Source organism: Manacus vitellinus, unplaced genomic scaffold (genome assembly GCF_001715985.3).
Source record: "Manacus vitellinus isolate BGI_N305 unplaced genomic scaffold, ASM171598v3 scaffold_3_pilon, whole genome shotgun sequence".
Lineage (NCBI taxonomy): Eukaryota > Metazoa > Chordata > Aves > Passeriformes > Pipridae > Manacus > Manacus vitellinus.
In genome coordinates, this window is record NW_021940535.1 from 1302682 (window position 1) to 1315369 (window position 12688).

The window sequence follows — 12688 nt, forward strand, 5'->3', positions numbered from 1 at the left end:
TTGGAATTTATGTAACTTTTCCTTCCATTCTCCCCATTTAAAAGGACAATTTCATTTAAAGCCACGCAGAGAGAAGCAATCTTTCTCCAGGTTCTTCAGGAATGTTAAAGAGAATACGCTTTTTGAGAATTTTTCTCTCATTATACATTTTTAAAATAACCTAGTGTAGAACTATTCAATAATAAGAAAAAAAGGTGTGATGAAAAGAAGAACTTTGGAAAACATCAGACAGGAGACAAAAAAAGGCAACTTGGACTAAGGTACAGTAGCCAAATCTACTTTTCAATCATCAGTGGTGATGCCCCTTCAAAAGCTACTATCCACAAAAGAGCTTACCTCTTCCAGCCCAATGCTCCACACTGTATGTTAAGAGAACATTTTGATGGAAATATAGTGTGACAAGGAGCTTTTTTACCAGATGCTTTATTTACTTGGAATGATTTAATTGCTTTGACCTAACCCAGATCCAACCTACAAGACTAAAATCTGCAGTGCAATGAAAAGCAAAAGAAAATATCAAGGTTTTTTAGTTGTGTCTTTTTAAGGTTTACATGTTTCTTAATTGTGTTTCTACTCTGATCAGTTTTCTAAACCTTAAAGTGTATCAAACATGGATATTTCTAAAGCATCATATATTGTTTGAGCACTGGATTGACCAAAAATTTCTACAATACTTTTCTCTCTACAAACTCTTGTAGAAATTTTTAATACAGCATCTAAATAACTGAAGAATAAACTAAATGAACAAACATGCCCCTTTCACAGGGTAACAGTGATCAAAGAAGAAAAAAAAAAGTTAAGAAGAGGCCATATAAAAATGGAAGTGGTAGAACAGAAATGTATGCAATACTGATGACTAATACATTCATGTTATCTAGCAAAAAAGCAGGAATGCAAATATTAATGCAATTTTTTTTAAAATAATATTTTAATAACTCTTTGCAGAATATTACCATCTGCACCCACATGGTTTTTCTTGGTGGTTTAGTTCAACAGGCAAACAATTACAAACAAAAAAATTTCAAAAAAAAAAAATCGGTAAAACTCCTTACATAATCAAGGATCACTTCTTGGGATATAGCACTCATTTTATTATTCCAGGGACATTTGGAATTCACCATTCTTGAAAAGGTGCTTCCTGTAAAAAAGTTACATACTGCACCAGGGTAATCTGCTCGTAGCCCCAATGGTAAATCTGAAAGGAGCAGAAAATTTTTGAGCCAATTCCAGGATGGTAACTTAGCTTTGATTCCCTCCTCAAGTAGAAAGGTTTTGATACACGATTATTTTAATTTTATCAGTAACAAAATGAAGGGGGAGCTTGAAACCCTCTCTTCTCACCTTAGTGGAGTGTGAGGGGTAGAATGGCAAGAAAGAAGCAGAGCATAGTTAACATGTACATGAGGTCTGAGGTAGAGACAGAAGCTGTAGGTCCCAGAACCACGAGGAATAGTTCCAAACATTTTTCTGCCACATGCAAAAAACCTGAAATAACTTACTAATTTAAGCAGACTAGCAGTTTTCGAGGGTGCAACATATGCCTTTATGGCTACAATTTAAGTCTCAATGGGAATGTTTTTTACACTACATATATAGTGAAAACAAAAATAACACTCACCTGATCTCACAAGATTTCATAGAGTAACAGTGAATGTTGACTCAATTTGGCTCTTTAATAAGCTCTCTTGAATTAAGAGATACAAAACCAGTTCCTCTCTTCAGATAATGCAAGTGATTCATGGGTGCACTTCACAGTACATGCTGTTGTGTGCACTACTGTACTCTAATTATTCCTTGTTTAAAATTAAAAAAGATCACTTGTTTTAAATTAAAATAAAATTTGTTTAAATCAGTAAATCACTCCACAACAGTCCATTCTGTAATATAATAGGGTTCTCTGATTACAAGCAAAACTTCCAAAGACAAAATTACAAGCTGAGCAGCAACATCAACTTAAATGCAAGAAAAATACCACTGCACATCCCAGATTAGCACCTCATTGCATTGATACTGAAGAAAGCTTAACTACTTACTTATACAATTATTAGCATCATCTTTTGCTAATTAGCTGGCAAAATACAAGTATCTGTCTGACAAAAAGCAGCTCAATTGAAAAAAGTAAAATTTTACAGAAACAGACATATTGCAAGGAAGAAGAATAATTTGGAAATAGATTCAGGCTGTACATAATTTATAAAGATTTTTCTTTTTCTCTACAGTTTATAAATAGCCAAAAGTCAGATTACTTTGCTGTCTATTTTTAAGATCTCATCAAATGTGACAGTCCAAACATGTAGCTTAAGGTGCTGTAGAATAAAATTACATAAGGTCATGAAACTACATTGTACAAGGACTTTTCAGCCAAACAAACCTGCTCAAATTCAGCCCCAAATCTAGCATATCTGATGTTTAGACAAGGTTGGGAGAAATAAAGCAAATATACTTCTGAAGCACAATTAAAAAAAACCAACAAAAACAAACAAAAAACCTCCAAAACCACCAAAACCAAATGCCTAAAGCCAGAAGATACAAAAAGAAAAAAGAAGTCCAGTAGAATTACTTAGGTTTTCTTCTAAGTAGGTTTTCTTCTAAGAATTAAGAGACTGTTAGATATACGGTTTCCTCACCATATCATGGAATAATATATAGTGGTCTGTCTATAAGAAGGGAAAAAGCTCATAATAACCCATATCATATATAAGAATATGAAAGAAAAGTGTCAATTGTACTGTAGTTACCAGGAAAGACCTATCGCAATTCTACAAGTGCTACAAGTTCTACAAGTCTTACAAGTAGCTACAACTATTCTACACTGAAAGATCTACTTAACATCTGAACAAATGCACCATCTCTGCTAATTAATACCTTTGCATTTTACACATTCTGACTTAAACAGCTGAAAAGTATTAAATACTTACACAGCCTTAGATACTCAACTTCCTAGGGAGCAAGAGCTGGAACCAAACTCACAATGACAAGCTTTTAGATGACATACATTCAAGACAGTCAGTTTTTGCAGACTCTCACATTTGAAGCTTACTATTAAGCTCTACCACCAAGGCTGTGCAAATAAGCATCCCCGCATTTGTTAAAGAGCCTGTCATTCAAAACAAATCAAGCAGGTAGAAAAACAGAATTAGTATCTTATTTGCTAGAAGCTACTAAAGGAATGATAGTGAGTTGCTGCATGAAACAGAATCAGTCTATGATTCTTTACTAAGATAATGGCACAGCAGCATAAAAACATCAGGAAAAAAAATCCGTATCCTGTTTACACATCCAGTTCAGACAGGGACATCATTTACTCAAAATCAGGAATTTTAATATTGCATTCCTCCATAATACAAAATACTTTTATAATGTAAGTTGGATATGTGTCATGTACCCTTTGAAATCAGTAGGAACAATATTCAATTTTATAGGAAGAATTTAAATTAAGTGCAAGAGCAATTGTATATGTAAAAATCTTATTATGGTAAGATGCCCACAAAGTCCATGCCATAAATACAGTATTTTCTAATCGGTAAAACTAAACAAAAGGCTTCAGGATTCCAGTACCACCACAATAAAATCCATCCCTGATTATTCAAACTATGGGCCACGCCAAAAAAGTAATTAGAATTTTATGATCACAAGAGCTAAGAGTAAAGCCATCAATTTGATCTTATCTCTCACCATATGTCATATAATATAAGCAAGCACCAAGAACATTTATAATTTGTGCTTTTACCACTATTTTTGGTTATATCTGAATGATTATTATAAATAGTCTAACGAGTTTCATTTCATCAACTACCTACTGATGCTCAAGACACTACAGACTGGACTTAATACTCAAAGACAATTAATGAAAAGCATTTTCACAGACATTAGAATGACAATTGTTCTTTTGATCCAACATCTACATTCTCAATATATAAATTTCCTTCACATGAAATTAACGTTAAAAATAGACATTGACTTTAACAAAGGTCTAGTTGAAATTTTAGGACTTTCAATTTTGTGAAAGTTTTATAATGCCTATTTTTACTTAAGCTAAAAACTAATAAAACCCCACCAACATTTATGATTAATTCTGCTCTAAATACTTATTTACTACCAGCTGCAATGTTGAAAGGCCATTAAAAATGCCACTAAACCAAGTTTTCACTTGCAATTGACTTTAAAGAAAGAAACAAGTAGGTATCTGTGTTCACTATCCTGTGAATGTCAAGCCTTGAAAATATTACTATTCTACTAAATACTGAGTTGTTGCCCAGTGATTGTCTATGTGCACTTCACATCACAAAGCACTATCCAGAATGAAAGCATTTCACACCGGGCAAAAAAGTCTGGTGCAGGCAGCTGTTCCACACAGTAATTATAAAGGGCCAAAGAAATCCCTGCTTCTCACTAGTAATGCCCTACAGTGCCACTGACACTCATGAATGGCAGAGAGAAAAAAATTATTCCACAAGAAAAAAAGTCACCATCCTCCGCAAAAAGATTTTTTCAGAATCCACCACTACAGTCTCTGCAGTATTCACTGGCACGGAAATTAAGACTTCTGCCTGCTTAGTGCTTAAACCCAGATGTCAAGCATGAAGATTTGTCCCTAAGTAAAGAAAAGAAAATCTTCCAAACAGCAAGGTCATTGAAGTTTTGTAAGCCTATGAGTCACTTTGACTTCAATACATAATGGGTGAAAATACTCTGTCAAGGTAATAGCTACTTCTCTGTGTCATCTGTCTTTGCTGGTGGTCACAACTGAAGCTGCTCAGCCGCCCTTATTTCTTCCTTCTTGTAGCCATCCTAGACCACCTGATGTCAATTACCTCTTTCTAGATATTTTATGGTTCCTTCAATGATGGCAGGTTTGGAGTTAGTACATTACTGTTCAGGGACAAATTCTTGAACCCTCTGCAGCTCCCTTCCTCTCTTCTCCCTCAGCCCCCCATTTCCATCACCTACAGCAGGGTAGGCAGACTTTGCCAGATCATGAGACATTTTTGACAGTATATCATCTCAAGAACAGAGTCTACAGGACATGATTAAGTCTAGACTGTGAAGGTATTAACACAGTAACTACCTCAATGTAGTATTACTGCATATATAATTTTACTGACAAATTTTCATTTCATCAAAACAGAAGTGCATACACTTGAATTTGTCCCCAACATAACTCATGTTACTGTCATAGGGCAATTGTGGGGGTTATTTTAAAGATAAAGAAGCTTCTAACAGCAAATCATGGCTTTGTTTTACTAATTTAAGCCCAGACTAATATTCCTTGCTACATAATACTGGCCAAACTTCTAAAAGCAAATAACGAGGTATTATTTTTCCCTCCATACAGACAAAAAACTAGCACTGACACAGACTCAAGTGTGAAGCATTTTAAGCAGGGTTACCTCAGATTCATCTGTTGATTCCTCATTAGACCTGGTTTCCTGAAAAGGACAAAAAGGACAAAGGGGTAATTAGGTAAGTACACACATAACTGAGTAGTATTTCCCTTTTTAAAAGTACTTTCAATCCTTTATTAAGACACAAAAGACAAAGCAAAAGCAACTCAAAGTTTAGTTTCCATCCTGTCCATTCGTACCCGGTTTGTTCTTGCACTTGCATTCACATGCCACACTGATACTCAGGGGCAGCAGTTGACTGTGACACTGCTGTCAGTTACCCTAAAAGAATGATTGGATCATCTGAGAATCTGTCTCTGTGATAGCTTCCCCCCTTCCAGAAGTGGTAGTAAGTTTTGCAAAGAAACTGCCCAGGTCTTGACCTTCAAGGCAGAATAGCATTCTACAGTTATCCATAAACTAGCTTTGCTATTCAACTACGCAGCTTTTAATAGGCTTATTTTAAACTTAAATAATTTCAAACTATTTTCCACAGAAATCCAGCATTTAATGACTTTCTCCTTTTCACCCCATGTCAGTGCAAGACATATGGCTTTCTCCTGCCTTTGAAACAACTGTACCTTTAAAACATCTCTCTCTGGCAAGACAATGATTCTTACTACCCTACAAAAAAATTTTTAAGTTAACTCCTGCTCATCTCTCATCTGTTCACTGAGAAAATCTGCTGATGCAATGCCTCCTCAAAGAGGTCAGCAAAATGAAGATTTACTTAACGTATTTATCTTTATCAATAGCAATAAACGATTACAACTAATACACTGGCAGTGAATGTAAGCATTTCAACAATAAAATATGATATAAACAAAGAACAAGCTAGAGAGAAGGCAGCATTTCAAATCTTATGATGTGGTCTTTGGACAGTAAGATTAACAGGTACAGAATTTCACCAGAGAAGACAAAAAAAAAAAAAAAAAGACACTGTTACCAACAGCTTAGAGAAAAATGGAAAGGGAAAAAAACTGAATGCACTGACAACCAGTATAATTTTTTGTTTGTCACATTTATTTATTTATTTTCCATGTTTATTAAATGCCCTGATGGTGAACTCTAGGCAAAAAGCAAATGTCTCCTTTGCATTAGTGAGGGCTCATCTTGGTGCCCGTAATACATCACAGCAGATGGGACAGAAGAAAAGCAGCACTACTTGCCACCAGAAGCTTAGTGCACGGTGTTACCATGAGTACCGACATCTGTTTCCTCCATTTTACTCACTACAGCCAGGGTCACCTCTAAACCACATATCCCATAGAAAGGTTATCTGTGTAGTCTATACTTGGGACATGAGTTGGGAAATTGCAAGTAAGAAGAACATGGGACTCAAGGGAAGATGGAGTAAAATCCTGGCATCCTTTCAAATTTAGGTTTGACTTTGCACGTACAACTATTTGCCTGTCAGTCTCCCAGTCTCTAACCACAGCCTGTAGTCACCTTTCAGGAAATTAGAAGTTTGTTACATAGAATCTTTCTGCATCTTAAATTCTACTTAACAATAACCAAATCAGGACAGAACTAAGCATTGTGGTGTAATGTTGCCAGCCTATTGGACAGGCTAGAGTAACACACAAAGTCTAATGCAAACTATTACCCCATTCCTAATAAAAAAACTGACTTTCTCTCTTGAATACCAGGAGTTGCCTCCTCAACTCCTTAATAAATCAAAACTATTAGCACTACTGTTTTGATACATTGATATAATTCATATAGTTTGTAATAATATATTTTTTTTTAAAAAAGTAACTTAAATCAGCTCTCCCAAACAAATTAAGCAATTACAGTTCTGGGCCCCTCAGTTCAGGAAGGATATCGAGGTGCTGGAGAAGGTGCAGAGAAAAGCAACAAGGCTGGTGAAGGGACTTGAACACAAGTCCTGTGAGGAGAGGCTGAGGGAGCTGGGGTTGTTTAGCCTGGAAAAGAGGATGCTCAGGGGACACTCATCACTCTCTACAACAACCTGAAAGGAGGTTGTAGCCACGTGGGCGTCGGAGTCTTCTCCCAGGTAGCTATCAGTGAGATAAGAGGGCATGGTCTTAAGCTGTGCCAGAGGAGGTTTAGGTTGGATATTAGGAAGAAATTCTTTACAGGGAGGGTAAACAGGCATTGGAATGGGCTGCCCAGGAAAGTGTGGGTTCTTGGTCCCTGGAGGTTTTTAAGATGGGACTGGATGTGGCCCTTAGTGCCAGTCTAGTAACCACGGCAGTGCTGGATCAACGGTTGGACTTGATGATCTGAGAGATCTTTTCCAACCCGGCTGATTCTATGATTCTATGATGCAGCAAGTAACATTTTTGCTGGGACATGAGACTTTCTAGTGCAGCTACACCACCTACATCTACCCCTTATGGTTCCAATTGCTTTGGTTATTCAGGAGAACATGCATGTAAAGCCAGTTACAAATTTTCAGGATGAGCTCACAATCTAACACCATGCAGACAGACCAACACACATGCAGGGAGGAGTTAACAGCCCTCCTGCTGAGACAGCAGCTGATACTTACACCCACCTGAGTCACTTAACTGAGCTGTAAGCAGTTATGTGCAAAGGCATTCCTGGAAAACACTGGCTTACCAAATCAGGGCACACCAGAAGTTGATTCCAATAATCAAACCATGTAAACTAAGCAAATATCAATCTATTTTTATTTAGGACATCTACTCTGGTATCCCTACTGTATTCACAAGGCACTACAACCCCAGATACTAAATTTCATAAAAGGCACACAAATAAAGGTAAATGCTGCATGGCCTTTGTGTTTAACTGCAGAAAATAACATGCAAAAATTCAGAGGGAGCCTTGGCTTAGGAAAGAAATGCAGAAACCTTATTTGTTCCCTGACAAGAACTTAGCTGAGGGTGCTTAGAATTGACACTTATCTACTAACCCACTTTGCTAGCAACTTATGATGAAAAGCTTTTTCCCTACATTCTCCCACTTAGGCAAATTGGAACAGTAAACTGTAGTTATGATTGCCCTGGAGTTTTGTTAGGTTCCTTTCTCTTCCCTCCAAATACATGAACTCAGAAGATTATCCCCCACTTCTACTTTTTAGTAGCCTTATAACTGTGAAAAAAAGAAAATCCCTTAACAGGGATTTGTAGACAACTAGAATCCTAAATCATGTAGGAATAACTGTCACTGGTAGGTCTCAGACTCCAGGGGAAAATCAGCCAGCTGCACTTCAGCCAGCTGGCAAATGCTGTTTTTCAAGTAGCCTAAGAATGGGGAAAGGGAACACAGATGAGGAAACCACAGAAATGTGAAGTAATCTCCTACCATTATTATATTTCATTTAAACAGGTCCAACATAACTTCTCAATAAATTCTTAAGTGGGCTTTCCAATATGGTGGATATAGGGTTTTCCCTTCCCTGCCTTTACAAACATCAAATGCCTTCTATATATATATTTGGCATTTGATGCCTAAATAACTTAAAGTTGACGGAAGGGGAAAGCCACAGAACTCGAGTTTTAAAGAAACATACATGCACAACGCATACATCCCTTCCAAAAGAGATGTGCTCCCCAGAGGAAATAAACAAATAAGGTAAGTTTCCTACCATAGTACAAAGAGAGCAAAACACAAGCTAGTTTAATCTCTTATATTATTAAAGAAGACTTGTCAAGAGTTGGTTTTATCCTGAGAACTCTTTCAAAGGCTGCCACACTTAAAAACGTACCAATCCTGGGAAAGAAGCCTCCTGTAAGGAATCCAACCCCTCCCAACAAAACCCCGACAGCAGGGAAGGTGGAAACGACCTGTCAATCTCTAATTTAGGCCAATTCCCTTGGAGTAATTCTAAACCCCTCCCTCCTTTAGGTATTCGAGATAAGACAAACATCCCACAGGTTAGCTGTCTGTCCAAGTTCTGGTTCAGCAAAGAAACACTGAGAACATTTGTGAAAGGGCCGGCAACTGCACTTCTTGCTTTACTTTTTTTTTTTTTTTTTTTTTTTTTTTTCCCTTGGTAAGGAGCGATCTAGGCACAGGGAGCTTTAGGAGAACATCTCCTTTAGGAAACCACAAATCGCCAGCACCAAACTCCTCAAGTTTTGTCGCAGGAGAAAAATCCCCAGTTGAAATTAACTTGGTCATGTCACCCATGTCCCTTGGTAGGCAAACCCTCCAGTTCTTTAACCTTGGCTCCACAGCGGCGCCAGCAACACTTCTAAACCTTCCCTCCCGGCCAGATCCAGGTTCCGCAGCCTCCATCTTCTCTCCTGCGCCCCGGCGCAGCGAGGATAGCCAGAAGGATCGCCCCGCCGCCGGCCCTACACTCTCAGGGCGGGCTTACGGCCTCGGCCTCTGCTCCCTCTCACACGCGCTGTCCCTCCACTCCCATGAGCCGCCCCGGCCCCACGCTCCGGCCGCCCCGCTCCGCGTCGCTGCGGCCACAGGGCACCGACAGGCTCTACCTTCTCCTCGGCTTCCGCCATGGCGCAGCCGGGCCGCTGTCATGTGAGGGGCAGGAAATCGACGCGGCGGAGGCACTCTGGGAAATGTAGTTTCGGGGGTAGGGATGTTTTCCTCTTTTTTTTTTTTTTTTTTTTTTTTTTTTTTTTTTTTTTTTTTTTTTTTTTTTTTTTTTTTTTGTTTCTTTTCCTTTTTTTTTTTTTTTTCCCCCATCCCCTCCATTTTCCTTCGTCAGCCCAGCTGAGGTATGGTGGCGATGCCTTACAATCTGAACCGAGGGCAGAAACAAGGCTGGGCTCCACGGGCAGCACAGCCGTGTTGTCTTTCTACTCTCCTTAGCTGTGAGATGCTTTTTTAAGCTGAATTCCGTTGATTCTGTCAGGTCTCCCAGCTTCGTGGTACGCCCAGCTGTGGTGAGATGGAAGGTGGCCCCTGAGCTGGCCCTTGGTTAGCGAGGGTCTGGGTGTAGCTGAAGCCAAGAGCACTGGCAGTGTTCCATGCCTGCTGTCACTGCCGTGCTTGGACTGCCAGTCTCCCGGACCAGGCCCATTTATTGTCACCCATCCGAGCATCACTTGCTCGAGCACAGCTTCCCTTTCCATTAGATCCTCTGGTGAGACGTGTAGCGGCTTCTCTTCTCTTCATACTTTTTACTTAATTTCTCAGTTTTGAAATGGCACACACACGTCAGTGTCAGGAGGAGGATTTCAGAAAGCCTAAATATCTTCTACAATTCCAGAAGCTGCTGTATTTTGGTTTTTAAAACCATAAAACAAGACTTGAATGCCTTGCTTGCACCTAAATTACATTTTTTTTATATATTAAAAGTCTAACCAAAGCTAAAAAGCAATAGGCAGAACTTTTTATCACTTGGGTTTTGCCACTGGAGCTATTTAAAATCTCAGGTGGAGCTACAGTGTTAATGTGCCCTTGGGATCAAACCCAAGAATTTAAAAGTATGCAGTTCACCTTTGGCAGTAAAATAGAAATCTTATAATACCACAGTGCAAGACTGTAAGGACAAACAATTAATTGCAGAGCGTTATCACCTTCAATATTAAAATCATGTATATAATTGCCATACCTTTAGAAAATAATTGCCGGAATTTTGACTGAGAAGAGCTAGAATTGTCCTTTAAAATCACACTGAAAGGTTTACACTGGGGTGAGAGACAGCTATCAAAGTTACCAGTTTCAGTGCAAGAATGTATGGAAATTGCTATCCTGAATATGTTTAATTTGCAAATGACATTAGAAAATATCTTTACGGACTATCAAAGTACCATGGCGAAGAAGCGTGTAAATGTCATCTTGGCCTTGTAAGCCAAGGGATATCTACAGAGAACAAGATGTTTGGCTGCCACTGTACAAAATATTGTTGAGACCACACCTGGGTATAATGGTAAATTTCAAGTCACATTTGTTACAAAAAAGATAAATTGAAACTGGAAGGGGCCAAAGGACCACTAAAAGTATCACAGAAGTTTAGGGTGTATTCTGTTGGAGAAGACTGATAAAAAGGACTTAGCTTCTCTAGTCAAGAAATAAAAAAGAGCTGAAGAGGAAAGACAGCTATTAAAGTAAAAGATATGAGATCAAATAGGTATCAGCTATTTTCAGTGCATTTAGGCTGGAAATGAGAAGTAGATTCCCGTGTGTCAGACATGTGTGGTCCTCAAAAGAACCTTGCTGGCAAGAATTAACTGATTTCAAGATGAGACTTAATAAACTTAAATAAGAGACTGCAAGAGGTGTTTGCTGACAGCTGTGTGGTTTACCCAGAGTGCTTACTCATTCCAGTCCCTTTTGAGCCTTCTTGAATTTTAGTCCTATTTAAATCAATGAAAAATATATCCTTGCTGACAATGGAGCCAGGATTTGTCCTGTAATATGCAATGCACAATGTATATTATCTGATACTTGAAACTGTGTATATCTCGTGAAAGGAAATTTTGCCAGATACATTTTTTTCCTACTTTCAGGGTAAAATAAAACCTCAATAGGGCTTTTGGGTTTCAGGGTTCATTTTCTTTTTTTTCTTTTTCCTTTTTCTTCCTTTTTTTTTTTCTTTTTTTTTTTTGGTTTTGACATCAACAGAGGTATTTTGTGGCACTTTTTAAACTGGAATGATCATTAATAACAGACCTTTTAAGTACCAAGAAAAACAGTGTAAGGAAAAGGATGGCAGATCTTGTAAACTTTGCTATTATAACAGCTAACAGTGCACATTTGTTCATTTTTTACAAACAGAGCAGTCAAGGAACAGCTGTGCTTGTTTTCACTGCACACAGAATAAGTGGTATAAACAATGTGATTTACTTACAGGGTGCTGCTTATTTCTGGCAGAATGGTGCAAAACTAATTCTTTTCTTGTTTACACTTAAGGTATGAATTCAATCTGCTGTAATTATGGGTTTTTATTGTGTCAGGAAAATTTAATATGTCAACATCTGATTCTGCCACCCCTCCCACACCCATCCTCCAGAAGTGCTGAAAGCCATCAAGAAGAAATGACATCACTAGGTTTTAAAGTCTTTCAGTACCTCCCACTAAATACTCAGCATCCTGCAGATTTGGGCCTGAGAACATCCCAGCTAAAGTGCAGTTCAGCATAAGTGGAAAATACAGTACTGCCTAAGGGAAGTAAATGTTCTGTCCTAGCCTTAAAACCTAGTCTCTCTGTGTCTGTCAGCACACAGAACTGAAGTTTGGTTTAAGTCAGTTCTACTAGAGGTATAGGTTTGGGATTCCTGGCAAGATTTTTAGGTAGAGCATTTTGGCTTCTATCCATCTTGCGTGATGGGCTGGCTCTACTTTATCATTTAGTTTTAACTTGGTTCACCAAAATAACACCCTTCACAAGTCTTTATATAAAT

General features: G+C 38.2%; 1 protein-coding gene across 3 annotated transcripts in view; it reads right to left on the reverse strand.

The window, feature by feature from the left end:
* VPS41 (VPS41 subunit of HOPS complex) overlaps nt 1-9898 on the reverse strand; it is a 104721-nt gene extending 94823 nt beyond the window's left edge. For 2 of the 3 annotated variants that reach the window (XM_018075582.1, XM_018075583.1), the window contains exons 1-2: nt 9815-9850; nt 5391-5429 (exon numbers count right to left, since the gene is read on the reverse strand). In XM_018075582.1, the coding sequence (XP_017931071.1) occupies nt 5391-5429; nt 9815-9835 (60 nt within the window). In that variant the 5' untranslated portion in view covers nt 9836-9850. Of the gene's footprint in view, nt 1-5390; nt 5430-9814 lie in introns of all 3 variants that reach the window. The other variant, XM_008921311.2, reaches the window with a different exon arrangement.
* Between the last annotated feature and the right edge of the window lie 2790 nt (nt 9899-12688).